General features: G+C 47.5%; 1 protein-coding gene across 1 annotated transcript in view; it reads left to right on the top strand.

Moving 5' to 3' along the window:
• LOC115184269 (synaptic vesicle glycoprotein 2B-like) overlaps nucleotides 1–15,544 on the top strand; it is a 32,033-nt gene extending 16,489 nt beyond the window's left edge. Inside the window, exons 3-12 of the mRNA XM_029745315.1 lie at nucleotides 1,634–1,785; nucleotides 5,325–5,458; nucleotides 7,560–7,649; nucleotides 8,323–8,436; nucleotides 9,695–9,783; nucleotides 10,029–10,193; nucleotides 10,328–10,461; nucleotides 12,373–12,576; nucleotides 13,458–13,617; nucleotides 13,958–15,544. Of these exons, the coding sequence (XP_029601175.1) occupies nucleotides 1,634–1,785; nucleotides 5,325–5,458; nucleotides 7,560–7,649; nucleotides 8,323–8,436; nucleotides 9,695–9,783; nucleotides 10,029–10,193; nucleotides 10,328–10,461; nucleotides 12,373–12,576; nucleotides 13,458–13,617; nucleotides 13,958–14,141 (1,426 nt within the window). The 3' untranslated portion in view covers nucleotides 14,142–15,544. The remainder of the gene's footprint in view (nucleotides 1–1,633; nucleotides 1,786–5,324; nucleotides 5,459–7,559; nucleotides 7,650–8,322; nucleotides 8,437–9,694; nucleotides 9,784–10,028; nucleotides 10,194–10,327; nucleotides 10,462–12,372; nucleotides 12,577–13,457; nucleotides 13,618–13,957) is intronic.
• Nucleotides 15,545–19,967: the final 4,423 nt, after the last annotated feature.

Raw genomic sequence — 19,967 nt, 5'->3', positions numbered from 1 at the left:
GTGGGCGCCCTGAGCCCAGCTCTGTCTGGAGGTCGCCCTGAGCCCAGCTCTGTCTGTAGGACGCCCTGAGCCCAGCTCTGTCTGTAGGACGCCCTGGGCACATCTCTGTCTGCAGGACGCCCTGAGCCCACCTCTGTCTGCAGGACGCCCTGAGCCCAGTTCTGTCTGCAGGACGCCCTGAGCCCAGCTCTGTCTGGAGGCCCTGAGTCCAGCTCTGTCTGGAGGTCACCCTGAGCCCAGCTCTGTCTGCAGGACGCCCAGAGCCCAGCTCTGTCTGGTGGACGCCCTGAGCCCAGCTCTGTCTGGAGGTCGCCCTGAGCCCAGCTCTGTCTGTAGGACGCCCTGAGCCCAGCTCTGTCTGTAGGACGCCCTGGGCACATCTCTGTCTGCAGGACGCCCTGAGCCCAGCTCTGTCTGCAGGACACCCTGAGCCCAGTTCTGTCTGCAGGACGCCCTGAGCCCAGCTCTGTCTGGAGGCCCTGAGTCCAGCTCTGTCTGGAGGTCACCCTGAGCCCAGCTCTGTCTGCAGGACGCCCTGAGCCCAGCTCTGTCTGCAGGACGCCCTGAGCCCAGCTCTGTCTGCAGGACGCCCTGAGCCCAGCTCTGTCTGCAGGACGCCCTGATCCCAGCTCTGCCTGGTGGACGCCCTGAGCCCAGCTCTGCCTGGAGGACGCCCTGAGCCCAGCTCTGTCTGGAGAACGCCCTGAGCCCAGCTCTGTCTGGAGGTCGCCCTGAGCCCAGCTCCGTCTGCAGGACGCCCTGATCCCAGCTCCGTCTGCAGGACGCCCTGAGCCCAGCTCTGTCTGCAGGACGCCCTGAGCCCAGCTCTGTCTGGTGGACGCCCTGAGCCCAGCCAAGGTACCAAGATCATAACATCATGGTCCAGTCCCAAATGGCAGCCTATTCTCTACGAAGTTCACTTCCTATGGGCTCTGGTCAGAAGTTGTGCTCTACAAAGGGAATAAGGTGACATTTTGGACACACACCATAACAGAACCCTTTACCGGAGCCAAAGAGAGAACAGGTCCAGGTGTCTGGGGTTTTGTGTGGTCAGAACGTGAACGAGTCCCCATGTTAGTTATACAGCAACAGAAGAGCTGGGGTTTTGTGTGGTCAGAACGTGAACGAGTCCCCATGTTAGTTAAACAGCAACAGAAGAGCTGGGGTTTTGTGTGGTCAGAACGTGAATGAGTCCCCATGTTAGTTATACAGCAACAGAAGAGCTGGGGTTTTGTGTGGTCAGAACGTGAACGAGTCCCCATGTTAGTTATACAGCAACAGAAGAGCTGGGGTTTTGTGTGGTCAGAACGTGAACGAGTCCCCATGTTAGTTATACAGCAACAGAAGAGCTGGGGTTTTGTGTGGTCAGAATGTGAACGAGTCCCCATGTTAGTTATACAGCAACAGAAGAGCTGGGGTTTTGTGTGGTCAGAACGTGAACGAGTCCCCATGTTAGTTATACAGCAACAGAAGAGCTGTTCTTAATCTGTTTCAACCTCAGAACAGGCAGAAAAGACCCCCTGAAGAGGATTCACACCCCCCATTTCACTGTTTTCAACATTCCTGCTCATGTTTAAAGAATATATTCAGCATGTTTTAAATGTCTCTAATATCTTGTGTTTTGTTCCACCAGGATCGGAGGGACTATCCCCATAGTGTACACCTACTTTGCAGAGTTTCTCCAGATGGATAAGAGAGGGGAGCACCTTAGCTGGCTGTGTATGTTCTGGATGTTTGGTGGACTCTACGCCTCCTTCACCGCCTGGGGGATCATCCCACACTACGGTACTGAGCCATACTGCTGTTATGTAATACTTTACCAATGTCATAGTAGATTAACTGAGCGGTTTGGGCTTGACCTGACCAAGCCCTGGTGGAGAACATGGACTCTTTGAGCTCAGCTGTAACGTCACCCAGCAGGTAATGGCCCTGACTGTGCCGTTGTTGTTATTGATGATGATGGTGGTGGTGGTGATGGTGATGATGGTGGTGATGATGATGGTGGTGATGGTGGTGATGATGGTGATGATGGTGATGATGATGATGGTGATGGTGGTGATGATGATGATGGTGGTGATGGTGGTGATGGTAGTGATGGTGGTGATGATGGTGGTGATGGTGGTGGTGGTAGTGATGATGATGATGGTGGTGATGATGATGGTGGTGATGGTGGTGATGATGGTGGTGATGGTGATGATGATGATGGTGATGATGGTGGGGATGATGGTGGTGGTGATGGTGGTGATCGTGGTGATGATGGTGATGGTAGTGATGGTGATGGTGGTGGTCATGGTGGTGGTGGTGATGATGGTGGTGGTGATGGTGATGATGATGATGATGGTGATGGTAGTGATGGTGATGATGATGGTGGTGATGATGGTGGTGGTGATGGTGGGGATGGTGATGATGATGGTGGTGATGATGATGATGGTGATGGTGGTGATGATGGTGGTGGTGATGGTGGTGATGGTGGTGATGATGGTGATGGTAGTGATGGGGATGATGATGGTGATGGTGGTGATGATGGTGATGGTGGTGATGATGGTGACGAAGGTGACGATGGTGGTGGTGATGGTGGTGGTGATGATGATGGTGATGATGATGGTGATGATCATGGTGATGATGGTGGTGATGGTGATGATGATGATGATGATGGTGACGAAGGTGATGATGGTGGTGGTGGTGATGGTGGTGATAGTGGTGATGGTGGTGGTGATGATGGTGGTGGTGATGATGATGATGATTGTGACGAAGGTGATGATGTTGGTGATGGTGGTGATGGTGGTGGTGATGGTGGTGATAGTGGTGGTGATGGTGGTGATGGTGGTGATGGTGGTGGTGGTGATGATGATGGTGGTGGTGATGATGATGGTGGTGGTGATGGTGGTGAGGATGATGGTGGTGATTTTGGTGGTGATAGTGATGATGGTGGTGATGATGGTGGTGATGATGGTGGTGATGGTGGTGATTTTGGTGGTGGTGATGATGGTGATGGTGGTGATGGTGGAGACTTTTGTGGTGGTGATGATGGTGATGGTGGTGATGGTGTTGATGATGGTGGTGGTGATGATGGTGGTGATGGTGGTGGTGATGATGATGGTGACGACGGTGATGATGGTGGTGGTGGTGATGGTGGTGATAGTGGTCGTGGTGGTGGTGATGGTGGTGGTGGTGGTGGTAATGATGGTAGTGGTGGTGATGGTGGTGATGGTGGTGATAGTGGTGGTGATAGTGGGGATGGTGGTGATGGTGGTGATGATGATGGTGGTGGTGATGGTAGTGATGATGATGGTGGTGATGGTGATGATCATGATGGTGATAGTGGTGGTGATGGTGGTGATTTTGGTGGTGATAGTGGTGATGGTGGTGATAGTGGTGATGGTGGTGATGGTGGTGATGGTGGTGATTTTGGTGGTGGTGATGATGGTGGTGGTGATGGTGGTGATGGTGGTGATGGTGGTGGTGATGGTGATAGTGGTGATGATGATGGTGGTGATGGTGATGATGATGGTGATGATGATGGTGGTGATGGTGGTGATGATGGTGGTGGTAGTGGTGGTGGTGATGGTGGTGATGGTGGTGGTGGTGGTGGTGGTGATGGTGGTGGTGATGATGGTGGTGATGGTGGTGATGATTGTGATGGTGGTGATGATGGTGGTGGTGGTGGTGATGGTGGTGGTGATGATGGTGGTGATGGTGGTGATGATGGTGATGGTGGTGATGATGGTGACGAAGGTGACGATGGTGGTGGTGATATTGGTGGTGGTGATGGTGGTGGTGGTGGTGATGGTGGTGGTGATGATGATGGTGGTGGTGGTGGTGAGTATGGTGAGGGTGGTGGTGGTGGTGGTGGTGATGATGGTGGTGGTGATGATGGTGGTGATGGTGTGGTGATGATGATGGTGGTGATGGTGATGATGATGATGGTGGTGATTATCGTGGTGGTGATGGTGATGATGATGGTGGTGGTGATGATGGTGGTGGTGGTGGTGGAGGTGGTGGTGATAGTGGTGGTGGTGGTGGTGATGGTGGTGGTAATGATGGTAGTGGTGTTGACGGTGGTGGTGATGGTGGTGATAGTGGTGGTGATAGTGGTGGTGGTGGTGATGATGATGGTGGTGATGGTAGTGATGATGATGGTGGTGATGGTGATGATGGTGATGATGGTGATGATGATGGTGGTGGTGGTGATGATGGTGGTGGTGATGGTGGTGGTAGTGGTGGTGATGGTGGGGGTAATGATGGTGATGGTGGTGGTGGTGGTGATGGTGGTAAAGGTGGTGATGATGATTATGGTGATGATGATGGTGGTGGTGGTGATGATGGTGGTGGTGATGGTGGTGATGGTGGTATATTGGTGGTGATGGTGATAGTGGTGGTGATGGTGATGATGATGGTGATGGTGGTGATGGTGGTAGTGATGATGGTGATGGTGGCGGTGGTGGTGGTGATGGTGGTAGTGATGATGGTGATGGTGGTGGTGATGATGGTGTTGGTGGTGGTGGTGGTGATGGTGGTGGTGGTGGTGGTGGTGATGGTGGTGGTGGTGGTGGTGGTTTTTGTGATGGTGGTAGTGATGGTGGTGATGGTGGTAGTGATGGTGGTGATGGTGGTAGTGGTGATGGTGGTGGTGATGATGGTGGTGATGATGGTGGTGGTGATGGTGGTAGTGATGGTGGTGATGGTGGTGGTGATGGTGGTGATGGTGGTGGTGGTGGTGGTGGTGATGGTGGTGGTGGTGGTGATGGTGGTGGTGGTGATGGTGGTGGTGGTGACGTTATTATCATTATTATTGCTGATGTTGTTGATGTCCACCACTGTTCAAAAGTTTGGGGTCACTTAGAAATGTCCTTGTTTTTGAAAGAAAAGTACATTTGAACTTTTCAACGGTAGTGTATGTTGTTGTTGTTGTTGATGTTGTTATTGTTGATGTTGTTGTTATTGTTGTTGATGTATGTTGTTGTTAACGTTGATGTATGTTGTTGTTGTTGTTGATGATGTTGTTGATGATGATGATGTTGTTGTTGATGTTGTTGATGTTGTTGTTGTTGATGTTGTTGATGTCTGTTGTTGTTGTTGTTGTTGATGATGTTATTGTTAATGTTGTTGATGTATGTTATTGTTATTGTTGATGTTGTTGTTATTGTTGATGATGTTGTTGTTATTGTTGATGATGTTGTTGTTATTGTTCATGTTGTTGTTGTTATTGTTGATGTTGTTGTTGTTATTGTTGGTGTTGTTGATGTATGTTGTTGTTGTTATTGTTGATGTTGTTGTTATTGATGATGATGTTTTTGTTATTGTTGATGGTGTTGTTGTTGCAGGCTGGGGCATCAGCCTGGGGACACAGTACCAGATCCACACCTGGAGAGTATTCATCCTGGTGTGTATGTTTCCAGCCATCATTGCCCTCGTTGGACTGGTCTTCATGCCAGAGAGCCCACGCTTCTTCCTGGAGGTAACAGACTGTGTGTGTGTGTGTGTGTGTGTTAGTGTGTGTGTGCATACGTGTGTGCGTACAGTATGCAGCTTTTTGTACCCGTATTTTACCAGGTAAGTTGACTGACAACACATTCTCATTTACAGCAACAACCTGGAGAATAGTTACAGGGGAGAGGAGGGAGAATGAATGAACCAATTAGCAGCCAATTGGAAGAATCAGGATAAGATTGTTGATACTAGGATGACTCAGCAGCAACATAGCATTCTGATATTATAATGACTCAGCAGCCACATAGCATTCTGATATTAGGATGACTCAGCAGCCACATAGCATTCTGATATTATGATGACTCAGCAGCCACATAGCATTCTGATATTAGGATGACTCAGCAGCCACATAGCATTCTGATATTATAATGACTCAGCAGTCACATAGCGTTATGATATTAGGATGACTCGGCAGCCACATAGCCTTCTGATATTATAATGACTCAGCAGCCACATAGCATTCTGATATTATGATGACTCAGCAGCCACATAGCATTCTGATATTAGGATGACTCAGCAGCCACATAGCATTCTGATATTAGGATGACTCAGCAGCAACATAGCATTCTGATATTATAATGACTCAGCAGCCACATAGCATTCTGACATTATGATGACTCAGCAGCCACATAGCATTCTGATATTATAATGACTCAGCAGCCACATAGCATTCTGATATTATGATGACTCAGCAGCCACATAGCATTCTGATATTATAATGACTCAGCAGCCACATAGCGTTCTGATATTAGGATGACTCAGCAGCCACATAGCATTCTGATATTATGATGACTCAGCAGCCACATAGCATTCTGATATTAGGATGACTCAGCAGCCACATAGCATTCTGATATTATAATGACTCAGCAGCCACATAGCATTCTGATATTAGGATGACTCAGCAGCCACATAGCATTCTGATATTATAATGTGTCAGCAGCCACGTAGCATTCTGATATTATGATGACTCAGCAGCCACATAGCATTCTGATATTATAATGACTCAGCAGCCACATAGCATTCTGATACTATGATGACTCAGCAGCCACATAGCATTCTGATTCTATGATGACTCAGCAGCCACATAGCATTGTGATATTATAATGACTCAGCAGCCACATAGCATTCTGATACTATGATGACTCATCAGCCACATAGCATTCTGATATTATAATGACTCAGCAGCCACATAGCGTTATGATATTAGGATGACTCGGCAGCCACATAGCCTTCTGATATTATAATGACTCAGCAGCCACATAGCATTCTGATATTAGGATGACTCAGCAGCAACATAGCATTCTGATATTATAATGACTCAGCAGCCACATAGCATTCTGATATTAGGATGACTCAGCAGCCACATAGCATTCTGATATTATAATGTGTCAGCAGCCACGTAGCATTCTGATATTATGATGACTCAGCAGCCACATAGCATTCTGATATTATAATGACTCAGCAGTCACATAGCATTCTGATACTATGATGACTCAGCAGCCACATAGCATTCTGATTCTATGATGACTCAGCAGCCACATAGCATTGTGATATTATAATGACTCAGCAGCCACGTAGCATTCAGCCTCTGAAAATAAAACCAGAAGTAAATCACACTGCTATGTTGTTTCACACAGAGTTGAAATAGTTGAAACATCTCCTCTGGGAAATTATTCCTTTTATATGGTATTGTTCACTCTTAGAAAAAAGGGTTCCAAAAAGGATCTTCGGCTTTCCCCGTAGGGTAACCACTTTTGGTTCCAGGGAAAACCCTTTTTGGTTCCAGATAGAACTCTGTTGGGTTCCATGTAGAACCAGAAGGGTTCAAACTGGAAGCAAAAAGGGTTCTTCAAAGCGTTCTCCTATGGGGACAGTTCCTACATGGAACCCAAAAGAGTTCTATCTGGAACCAAAAGGGTTCTCCTATGGGGACAGCAGAAGAACCCTTTTCGGTTCTAGAAAGCACCTTTTTTCTAAGAGTGTAGCTGTATATTCCACTTTCTATGGCATTGTGTATTCCAGTAGCTACATGTGATAGGCTGACAGATGTTGCTGTCTGTCTCTGTCAGAATGGGAGACATGACGAGGCCTGGATGATTCTGAGACATGTCCATGATACCAACTGGAAGGCCAAGGGAGAACCAGAGAGGGTATTCACTGTGAGTACACCACCGGTCAAACCAACAACTCTCCTTTAGTACAGTCAACCAGAGAGGGTGTTCACTGTGAGTTCACCACCGGTCAAACCAACAACTCTCCTCTAGTACAGTCAACCAGAGAGGGTATTCACTGTGAGTACACCACCGGTCAAACACAAAAACTCTCCTCTAGTACAGTTAACCAGAGAGGGTATTCACTGTGAGTACACCACCGGTCAAACCAACAACTCTCCTCTAGTACTGTCAACCAGAGAGGGTGTACACCGTGAGTACACCACCGGCCAAACCAACAACTCTCCTCTAGTACAGTCAACCAGAGAGGGTGTTCACTGTGAGTACACCACCGGTCAAACCAACAACTCTCCTCTAGTACAGTTAACCAGAGAGGGTATTCACTGTGAGTACACCACCGGTCAAACCAACAACTCTCCTCTAGTACGGTCAACCAGAGAGGGTATTCACTGTGAGTACACCACCGGTCAAACCAACAACTCTCCTCTAGTACAGTCAACCAGAGAGGGTGTACACTGTGAGTACACCACCGGTCAAACCAACAACTCTCCTCTAGTACAGTCATGAGAACCATACTCCTAGTTCTATATCAATCTAATGTTATACAATCACTGTTAGTTCTACAACAAGGTTATATAATCTCTCCTTTCCCTCCTGTCAGGTGTCCAACATCACGACTCCTAAGACCCAGGAAGATGAGTTCATTGAGATACAGAGTGACACTGGAACATCCTTCCAGCGCTGGACTGTCAGACACACCAACCTCCTCAAACAGGTAACAGCTGGACTGTCAGACACCAACCTCCTCAAACAGGTAACAGCTGGACTGTCAGACACCAACCTCCTCAAACAGGTAACAGCTGGACTGTCAGACACACCAACCTCCTCAAACAGGTAACAGCTGGACTGTCAGACACACCAACCTCCTCAAACAAGTAACAGCTGGACTGTCAGACACCAACCTCCTCAAAGAGGTAACAGCTGGACTGTCAGACACACCAACCTCCTCAAACAGGTAACAGCTGGACTGTCAGACACACCAACCTCCTCAAACAGGTAACAGCTGGACTGTCAGACACACCAACCTCCTCAAACAGGTAACAGCTGGACTGTCAGACTCACCAACCTCCTCAAACAGGTAACAGCTGGACTGTCAGACACACCAACCTCCTCAAACAGGTAACAGCTGGACTGTCAGACACACCAACCTCCTCAAACAGGTAACAGCTGGACTGTCAGACACACCAACCTCCTCAAACAGGTAACAGCTGGACTGTCAGACACACCAACCTCCTCAAACAGGTAACAGCTGGACTGTCAGACACACCAACCTCCTCAAACAGGTAACAGCTGGACTGTCAGACACACCAACCTCCTCAAACAGGTAACAGCTGGACTGTCAGACTCACCAACCTCCTCAAACAGGTAACAGCTGGACTGTCAGACACACCAACCTCCTCAAACAGGTAACAGCTGGACTGTCAGACTCACCAACCTCCTCAAACAGGTAACAGCTGGACTGTCAGACACACCAACCTCCTCAAACAGGTAACAGCTGGACTGTCAGACACCAACCTCCTCAAACAGGTAACAGCTGGACTGTCAGACACCAACCTACTCAAACAGGTAATATATAGTAGCCATTTCAGGGGGGAGCCCCAACCAGGATTCAACCAGCATCCAACGACTGTCAACCCGACACCTCAGACGTTACACCAAGAGATCCTAATCCCTAGGAGGACGCTAGGTGTTGGATTAAGATGGATACCATACATATTCTTGAGCGAAAATATTAGAGAGTTTTTGAACATTGCCAAATGCACTGCTCTTAAAGAGTGTGTTGAAAACTGTCAATAGCACTGCTGATAAGAGTGTGTTGAAAACTGTCAATAGCACTGCTGATAAGAGTGTGTTGATAACTGTCAATAGCACTGCTGTTAAGAGTGTATCTGAACCAGGAGGGTGTTGAAAACTGTCTATAGCACTGCTGATAAGAGTGTATCTGAACCAGGAGGGTGTTGTTGCCTCTACAGGTGATGCAGAACGTGATATCCCTGGCAGCACCAGACCTCAGACTGCAGAGTCTCTTCCTGGCTATCGTCTGGTTCACCATGGCCTTCAGGTAAACAAACAGTTTACAACAAACATTTTGTTGTGTGTAATATTCAACACATCCCTCGTGTTATTCCATCAGGTGCTCCTAAACCAATACAGGAGATATCCAATCCAGTCAAAAAGCTTTCCAGATGGTGAACGTCTGCATATCTAAAACTATAACGTGATAGCTTTGCTACCTGTCGAGAGCAGCTGTTAAGTCACTGTCGGACGTGTCAATCACGATGGGTGACTGTTCCTTCTGTGTCTCAGCTACCACGGGCTGTCCGTGTGGTTCCCTGACATGATCAAGTACATGCAGTACGAGGAGTACGAGTCCAAGGTGAAACTCTTCCATCGAGAACGAGTGGAGCGATTCCACTTCAACTTCTCCCTGGTTAACCAGATCCACAAAGAGGGAGAATATGTTCACGACAAGTATGTCACAGTGATGGACACTATGGGATATTTTTGACTGGACAACTAGTATGTTACAATGTTGTCAGATGTCTCCACTGAAGCAGTGCTGTTCTCTCTCTCTAAAAAACAACCTTGTGCTATCTCTTATCTAGGTTCATGAATATAGAGATCAAGTCTGTGAAGTTTGAAGATTCCCTGTTTGAGAACTGTTACTTTGAGGATGTCAGGTCGACCAACACCTACTTCGAGAACTGCACCATCAAGAACACGGTCTTCTATAACACAGGTAGGTGTTATATCTGTGCAAGGATTCTCACAAATCAATCAATTTCATAAGGTGAATGCACCAATTTGTAAGTCGCTCTGGATAAGAGCGTCTGCTAAATGACGTAAATGTAAATGTAAATGTAATTTGTCCCTGATTCAAGCTCCGTAGAGAGACCAGATAAGGTTGTACAATGTCTCCTTTGCTGTTCACCTTAGCCATTGAACCTGTTTCTGAGACTATCCGGATATGTGAGGTGTATTATGTATGTTATATACAGGTATTCAGACCGCTCAAATGTTTTCACATTTTGTTACGTTACAGCCCTATTCTAAAATGGATAAAAAATTGTAAAAAATCCTCATCAATCTACACATAATACCTCATAATGATAAAGTGTAAACAGGTTTTTAGAAAAGTTTGCTAATTTATACAAAATAAATACCTTATTTACATCAGTATTCAGATTCTTTGCAATGACACTCGAAATTGAGCTCAGGTGCATCCTGTTTCCATTGATTATCCTTGAGATGTTTCTACAACTTGATTGAAGTCCATCTGGGGTAAATTCAATTGGTTAGACATGATTTGGAAACTCACACACCTGTCTATATAAGGTTTCACAGTTGACAGTGCATGTCAGAGCAAAAACCAAGCCATGAGGTCAAAGGACTTGTCCGTAGAGCTCCGACTCAAGATTGTGACTAGGCACAGATCTGGGGAAGGGTACCAAAACATTTCTGCTGGATTGAAGGTCCCCAATAGCACAGTGGCCTCCATCATTCTTAAATCGAAGAAGTTTGCAACCACCAAGACTCTTCCTAGAGCTGGCCGCCAAGTCAAACTGAGCAATTGGGGGAGAAGGGACTTGGTTAGGGAGGTGACTAAGACGCCCATGTTTACTCTGGCATAGTTCCTCTGTGGAGATGGGAGAACCTTCCAGAAGGACAACCATCTCTGCAGCACTCTACCAATCAAGCCTTTATGGTAGAGTGGCCAGATGGAAGCCACTCCTCAGTAAAAGGCACATGACAGCCCACTTGGAGTTTGCCAAAAGGCACCTAAAGGACTCTCAGACCATGATAAACAAGATTCCCCTGTCTGATGAAACCAAGATTGAACTCTTTGGCCTGAATGCCATGAGTCACTTCTGGAGGAAACCTGGCACCATCCCTACGGTGAAGCATGGTGGTGGCAGCATCATGCTGTGGGGATGTTTTTCAGTGGCAGGGACTGAGAGACTAGTCAGGATCGAGGGAAAGATGAACAGAGCAAAGTACAGAGAGATCCTTGATGAAAACCTGCTCCAGAGCGCTCAGGACCTCAGACTGGGGGCGAAGGTTCACCTTCCAAAAGCACAACGACCCTAAGCACACAGCCAAGACAATGCAAGGGTGGCTTCGGGACAAGTCTCTGAATGTCCTTGAGTGGCCGAGCCAGAGCCCGGACTTGAATCCAATCGAACATCTCTGGAGAGACCTGAAAATAGCTGATCCCCATCCAACCTGACAGAGCTTGAGAGGATCTACAGAGAAGAAACTCCCCAAATACAGGTGTGCCAAGCTTGTAGCGTCATACCCAAGAAAACTCAAGGCTGTAATTGCTGCCAAAGGTGCTTAAACAAAGTACTGAGTAAAGGGTCTGAATACTAATGTAAATGTGATATTTCCATGTTTAAATTTTAAGACATTTGCAAAGATTTCTAAAAACCTGTTTTTGCTTTGTAATTATGTTGTATTGTGTGTAGATTGATGAGGGAATTTATTTAAAAAATCAATTTTTTGAATAATGCTGTAATGTAACAGAATGTAAAAAAGGGTAAGGGGTCTGAATGCTTTCTGAATGCACTGTAAATGTGATGTGGACATTGAACAGAGCACAGATGATCTATGATCTCATTTGGGACTGTCCCTTTATCTCTGTGATTGGCAGACCTTTGGGAAGACTCTAAGTTTATAGACTGTCGGATGGAGAATGCAACGTTCCTCCATCCGAAGAAAGGCTGCCATCTGAACTTCCAGGAGGAGAACGACATCGTTATCTACATGGTCAGCTTCCTGGGGAGTCTAGCAACACTGCCAGGCAACATCCTGTCAGCCCTCTTCATGGACAAGATAGGAAGGATCAAAATTATAGGTGAGGGAAGTGAAGACACGTATGTGGCTCAATGGGAAAATAATCAACGGTACAAAACAAACTGAACTAGGGCAGCAACTCTGAAATCATTCTCTCTCTCTGTCTCTTTCACTCTCTGTCTCTATCTCTCTCCCTCTCTGCCCCCCCTCTCTCTGTCTGTCTGTCTGTCTCTCTCTCTCTCTTTCACTCTCTGTCTCTCTCTCTCTCTCCCTCTCTGCCCGCCCTAACTCTCTCTGTCTCCTTCACTCTCTGTCTCTCTCTCTCTCTCTCTCCCCCTCTGTGCCCCCCCCCCTCTGTCTGTCTGTCTGTCTGTCTGTCTGTCTGTCTGTCTGTCTGTCTGTCTGTCTGTCTGTCTGTCTGTCTGTCTGTCTGTCTGTCTGTCTGTCTCTCTCTCTCTGTCTCTCTGTCTCCCCCTTCTCTCTCTGTCCGTCTCTCTCTCTCTCTCTCCCTCTCTGTCCCCCCCTCTCTCTCTGTCTCTCTCTCTCTCTCTCTCTCTCTCTCTCTCTGTCTCCCCTTCTCTCTCTCTCTCCACCAGGTGGTTCTATGCTGGTATCAGCAGTTTGTACGTTCCTCCTGCTACTCAGCTTCTGTCAGTCTCTCTCTCTCTCCACCAGGTGGTTCTATGCTGGTATCAGCAGTTTGTACGTTCCTCCTGCTACTCAGCTTCAGTCAGTCTCTCTCTCTCTCTCTCTCTCTCTCGCTCTCCACCAGGTGGTTCTATGCTGGTATCAGCAGTTTGTACGTTCCTCCTGCTACTCAGCTTCAGTCAGTCTCTCTCTCTCTCTCTCGCTCTCCACCAGGTGGTTCTATGCTGGTATCAGCAGTTTGTACGTTCCTCCTGCTACTCAGCTTCAGTCAGTCTCTCTCTCTCTCTCCACCAGGTGGTTCTATGCTGGTATCAGCAGTTTGTACCTTCCTCCTGCTACTCAGCTTCAGTCAGGGAGCAGTTATATTATTCCAGTGCCTTTTCTACGCTACCAGCGTCGCGGCCTGGAACGGACTGGAGGTTATCACAGTCGAAATCTACCCTTCTGCTAAAAGGTACAGAGAACCACAATCCCCAAATCCCCATGTCAATGTCCTGGTATCAGACTGATATCTGTGTTGTTCATGATGAGGGATTTAGGTGGTCATTGGAAATTGTGAATAATTGAAAGATTTTTTTTGTGTGTGGATAAATACTATAAACCAAAGGTTTTCAACTGGTTTTGCCTCAGGACTCAAATTGAAGCAGGTTGTTTCAAATTAAACCAGGTAGTTTTCAACTCAAGACACCTGTGATCAAAACCTGCCAACTCACTGGTTGAGAACCACTGTTGTAAACTGTCCTTTAAGCACCCATCCTAAACCCGCTGATGTCTGGTACCTTTCTCTCCCTCAGATGCACAGCGTTCGGAGTGCTGAACGGTACCTGTAAGCTGGCAGCCATTATCGGCAGCGTCATCTTTGCCAAGTTCATCGGCGTCACAAAGATCATCCCCATTTTCCTGGCGTTCGCAGCGCTGGCCTGTGGAGGTCTGCTGGCCACTAAACTGCCCGACACACGCGAGAAGATCCTGGAGTGAAAACTGCAAAACATCTACAGCATCAAGGGTTGTAAAATTCCTGTAACTTTCCACAGGTTTTCAAAAACATCTTGGTTGGAGGATTTCCTAGACTTCCTGCTTAAGCGTGGGAATTTTTTTGGAGGGAAAGTTAGTGGAATTTTGCAATCCTTTGCAACGTCACGGCCGAATAAAGTTGTCTGTACATACGGGTTTGTCCAGTTGGGAGAGAGACTTCCACATGTGATGTGAGCTGTATGTGACAGGGGATGGGCTTTCTGTTCCCGCGGTGACGTAAAGAACGAATGGTACCCTCATCAAGACATGTCACCGTTTTACATTGTTTGAAATTGTGTTTCTCTTCTGTGCACCTCAAAATGCCACCCCGTTAGCGCAAGGACAACTCACTCTGTATTGGGTATGTTTTTTTTTCAAATGTGTTTTAAATTATTTTAAAATGAAAATTAAGAATACGAGAGATGAGAAATGTATCTACTTGGTAAGATGACAGCCAGTTTTACCACGTTGTGCTTTGAATTAAAACGAACTGTTCAGGAAAGGTATTGGCTTGACATTTGGGTTGGTATTCAACGACGGCTAAGGTTTTCAACGTAAAATGCTATTGTACGATTCAGAACCAATTTTCCATTGTCCTTGTTCCATTCGGTTTTGCGATAAGAACTTTCATCTACGGTAGCCAGGTGGTTGAAGTGTCCCACTTCGTCTTTGCCCTTAACTTTCCAGCTGGTCATGACGCCGTATGTAGTTCAGAATCCCCTCCATTCTATTCCACATATCCCCCCTTCTCTCCAAGGACTTTATATTAATACGTTATTCATCCCTTTGTATCGCTCAGCATCTGGTCTTTGTCTCCTGTTGTATCTGTTAATAACCAGTACGACAACCTCGTCTGCTGTACAGTGGAGGCATTTGTTGACGTACCAATATGTTTGTTGTATTGTTTTGTGTTCAGTCTCTCCTTTTACAGAAGAACTGTGTTCTAGATACTGATTCTATGAAATCCTGTCTAGTCTGTGTTCAGTCTCTACTTTTCCAGAAGAACTGTGTTCCAGATTCTGATTCTATTAAATCCTGTCTAGTCTGTGTTCAGTCTCTACTTTTCCAGAAGAGCTGTGTTCTAGATTCTGATTCTATTAAATCCTGTCTAGTCTGTGTTCAGTCTCTACTTTTCCAGTAGAATGATATTGATTATATTAAATCCTGTCTAGTCTGTGTTCAGTCTCTCCTTTTCCAGAAGAACTGTGTTCTAGATTCTGATTCTAGTAAATCCTGTCTTGGTCATCTGTTGCCATGACAATGTAAGATTTTTTTTTTTTTTGAAACTATGTGAAAATCTGAGTTTAGACATTTTTATATTTTACTCTGTTTTTAAAGTCGCTAAGTATCATTTACAGCAGTGTTTCCCAACCCTGGTCCTCCAGTACCCCCCAACCCTGGTCCTCCAGTACCCCCACACTGGTCCTCCAGTACCTCCCAACCCTGGTCCTCCAGTACCCCCCAACCCAGGTCCTCCAGTACCCCCCAACCCTGGTCATCCAGTACCCCCAACCCTGGTCCTCCAGTACCCCCCAACCCTGGTCCTCCTGTACCCCCAACTCTGGTCCTCCTGTACCCCCCAACTCTGGTCCTCCAGTACCCCCCATCATCTCAACCCTGGTACTCCAGTACACCCCAACATCCCAACCCTGGTCCTCCAGTACCCCCCAACATCCCCACCCTGGTCCTCCAGTACCCCCCAACCCTGGTCCTCCAGTACCCCCCAACTCTGGTCCTCCAGTACCCCCACCCTGGTCCTCCTGTACCCCCCAACTCTGGTCCTCCTGTACCCCCCAACTCTGGTCCTCTAGTACCCCCCAACATCTCAACCCTGGTCCTCCAGTACCCCCCAACATCTCAACCCTGGTCCTCCAGTACCCCCACCCTGGTCCTCTTGTACCCCCCAACTCTGGTCCTCCTGTACCCCCCAACTCTGGTCCTCCAGTACCCCCCCAACCCTGGTCCTCCAGTACCCCCACACTGGTCCTCCAGTACCCCCCAACATCCCAACCCTGGTCCTCCAGTACCCCCCCAACCCGGGGCCTCCAGTACCCCCCAACATCTCAACCCTGGTCCTCCAGTACCCCCCAACATCCCCACCCTGGTCCTCCAGTACCCCCCCAACCCTGGTCCTCCAGCACTCCCCAACCCTGGTCCTCCAGTACCCCCCAACATCCCAACCCTGGTCCTCCAGTTCCCCCCCAACCCTGGTCCTCCAGTACCCCCCAACATCCTAACCCTGGTCCTCCAGTACCCCCACCCTGGTCCTCCTGTACCCCCCAACTCTGGTCCTCCTGTACATCCCCAACTCTGGTCCTCCAGTACCCCCCAACATCTCAACCCTGGTCCTCCAGTACCCCCCAACATCTCAACCCTGGTCCTCCAGTACCCCCACCCTGGTCCTCTTGTACCCCCCAACTCTGGTCCTCCTGTACCCCCCCAACTCTGGTCCTCCATGACCCCCCAACCCTGGTCCTCCAGTACCCCCACACTGGTCCTCCAGTACCCCCCAACATCCCAACCCTGGTCCTCCAGTACCCCCCCAACCCAGGTCCTCCAGTACCCCCCAACATCTCAACCCTGGTCCTCCAGTACCCCCCAACATCCCCACCCTGGTCCTCCAGTACCCCCCCAACCCTGGTCCTCCAGCACTCCCCAACCCTGGTCCTCCAGTACCCCCCAACATCCCAACCCTGGTCCTCCAGTACCCCCCCAACCCTGGTCCTCCAGTACCCCCCAACATCCTAACCCTGGTCCTCCAGTACCCCCCAACTCTGGTCCTCCAGTACCCCCCAACCCTGGTCCTCCTGTACCCCCCAACATCTCAACCCTGGTCCTCCAGTACCCCCCAACATCTCAACCCTGGTCCTCCAGTACCCCCCAACCCTGGTCCTCCAGTACCCCCACACTGGTCCTCCAGTACCCCCTCCAACATCCCAACCCTGGTCCTCCAGTACCCCCAACATCTCAACTCTGGTCCTCCAGTACCCCCCAACATCCCAACCCTGGTCCTCCAGTACCCCCCAACATCCCAACTCTGGTCCTCCAGTACCCCCAACTGTGGTCCTCCTGTACTCCCCAACTCTGGTCCTCCTGTACCCCCCAACATCTCAACCCTGGTCCTCCAGTACCCCCCCAACATCTCAACCCTGGTCCTCCAGTACCCCCCAACCCTGGTCCTCCAGTACCCCCACACTGGTCCTCCAGTACCCCCTCCAACATCCCAACCCTGGTCCTCCAGTACCCCCCAACATCCCAACTCTGGTCCTCCAGTACCCCAAACATCTCAACTCTGGTCCTCCAGTACCCCCCAACATCCCAACCCTGGTCCTCCAGTACCCCCCAACATCCTAACTCTTGTCCTCCAGTACCCCCAACTCTGGTCCTCCTGTACTCCCCAACTCTGGTCCTCCTGTACCCCCAACAGCCCAACTCTGGTCCTCCTGTACCCCCCAACTCTGGTCCTCCTGTACCCCCAACATCCCAACTCTGGTCCTCCAGTACCCCCCAATAGCCCAACTCTGGTCCTCCTGTACCCCCCAACAGCCCAACTCTGGTCCTCCAGTGCCCCCAAAAGCCCAACTCTGGTCCTCCAGTACCCTCAGGGTTGGGAAACACTGGTTTCCAGCATGTGCTATATTTACATCAACAACATGTATCCACATTTCTAAGGAGTATGGTACTTTTTGACTTGATTGAGCTGTGTGTGTGTGTGTGTGTGTGTGTGTGTGTGTGTGTGTGTATTTGTGTGTGTATTTTAAATCCAAACACTTTCTGTTTATTTACTTAAATACTTTAGTTTGACGACCGTTGTTGTATTTGTCGTTGTACAATATTAGACCCGTTGTAAAATAACAGTCACATCAACCTTTCATTTGTTGTACAGTCATATCAGGACACATTCTATATACTCAATGTCTTGATTCACTAAAGGAACAACGGTTTCCTAGTAAAGGGAGGGAAGTTCAGGGCAGAACTAAAGTTTACTAATAACAATCCTCGTCTTTTAATTAGCCACTTTCTTCTGGATACCTGCAGCCAGGTGTGTTATTTGGAGTCAGCCTTAACCCATTATTATAACCCCTTGACCTGCAGAATAACACTATGAGATGGTAGACAAGAAAACATACCTTTTTGTTTTTGTTTTTGTTTTGTGATGGTAAAACAATTAAATTGTGTTGTAACGTGTGGCTCGTTTCTGTCTATTTGGAGTTGAAATGCTGTAGTCTTTCCCTGTGGCTCAGTTGGTAGAGCAGGGTGTTTGCAACGCCAGCATGGTGTGCGCAACGCCAGGGTTGTGGGTTCGATTCCCACGGGGGGGCCAGTACAAAAAATCAAAAAAAATTAAATAAATGCATGAAATGAAATGTATGCATTCACTACTGTAAGTCGCTCTGGATAAGAGCATCTGCTAAATGACTAAAATGTAAATGTAGTCAGTATCTCTGAAGCTGGACCTTATCCATCATTGTAGTGGGTATCAATGCGTTTAAAATGAGTATGTATGATATTATAAATACTGTACCTGACGTGCGACTCGTAATAAGACGAAGCAATTGGCCTATAAAAAAGGTTTATCTGACTCCATAGAGATAATTAGCAATATGCCAGTTACAGTAATAGACAATGAAGAAAGGTTTGAGAATGGATTATAAATACAAGTGGATTTTAATCACTTTGTATAACCAATGGATTCACATACAAGTCATAAAGCATAAGTTACAAGGCATGATTAAATAAACAATACAAGTCATTCTTATAAGCATGAACAAATCAAACCATACCAAGTTTCCAGTAACTAAAACGCTCCCAGGCCCAATCTCCATAGGGTGTCACAGCGTTTAAAGGCTTGTGTGATGAGGGGATGAGAGACAATGTAAATAACGAATCATTCCTTAGAGGACAATAAAACCCCTTTCGCCTGATAGAGTAACTCAGAGTTCACCCTGTACAGATACAGTTACCACAGAGACCATACATCCATACAGACAGCATCACAGAACAGTTACCATAGAGACCATACATCCATATAGACAGCATCAGAGTTATCATCAGAGAACAGTTACCATAGAGACCATACATCCATATAGACAGCATCAGAGTTACCATAGAGACCATACATCCATATAGACAGCATCAGAGTTACCATAGAGACCATACATCCATATAAACAGCATCAGAGAACAGTTACCATAGAGACCATACATCCATATAAACAGCATCAGAGTTATCAACAGAGAACAGTTACCATAGAGACCATACATCCATATAGACAGCATCAGAGTTACCATAGAGACCATACATCCATATAGACAGCATCAGAGTTATCACAGAGAACAGTTACCATAGAGACCATACATCCATATAGACAGCATCAGAGTTATCACAGAGAACAGTTACCATAGAGACCATACATCCATATAGACAGCATCAGAGTTATCACAGAGAACAGTTACCATAGAGACCATACATCCATATAGACAGCATCAGAGTTACCATAGAGACCATACATCCATATAGACAGCATCAGAGTTATCAACAGAGAACAGTTACCATAGAGACCATACATCCACATAGACAGCATCAGAGTTATCATCAGAGAACAGTTACCATAGAGACCATACATCCATATAGGACAGCATCAGAGTTACCATAGAGACCATACATCCATATAGACAGCATCAGAGTTATCATCAGAGAACAGTTACCATAGAGACCATACATCCATATAGACAGCATCAGAGTTATCATCAGAGAACAGTTACCATAGAGACAGCATCAGAGTTATCA

This window comes from Salmo trutta, unplaced genomic scaffold (genome assembly GCF_901001165.1).
Source record: "Salmo trutta unplaced genomic scaffold, fSalTru1.1, whole genome shotgun sequence".
Classification (NCBI taxonomy): Eukaryota; Metazoa; Chordata; class Actinopteri; order Salmoniformes; family Salmonidae; genus Salmo; species Salmo trutta.
Note: the sequence above shows the minus strand (reverse complement) of the source record. Positions and strands in the feature narration are given on the sequence as shown.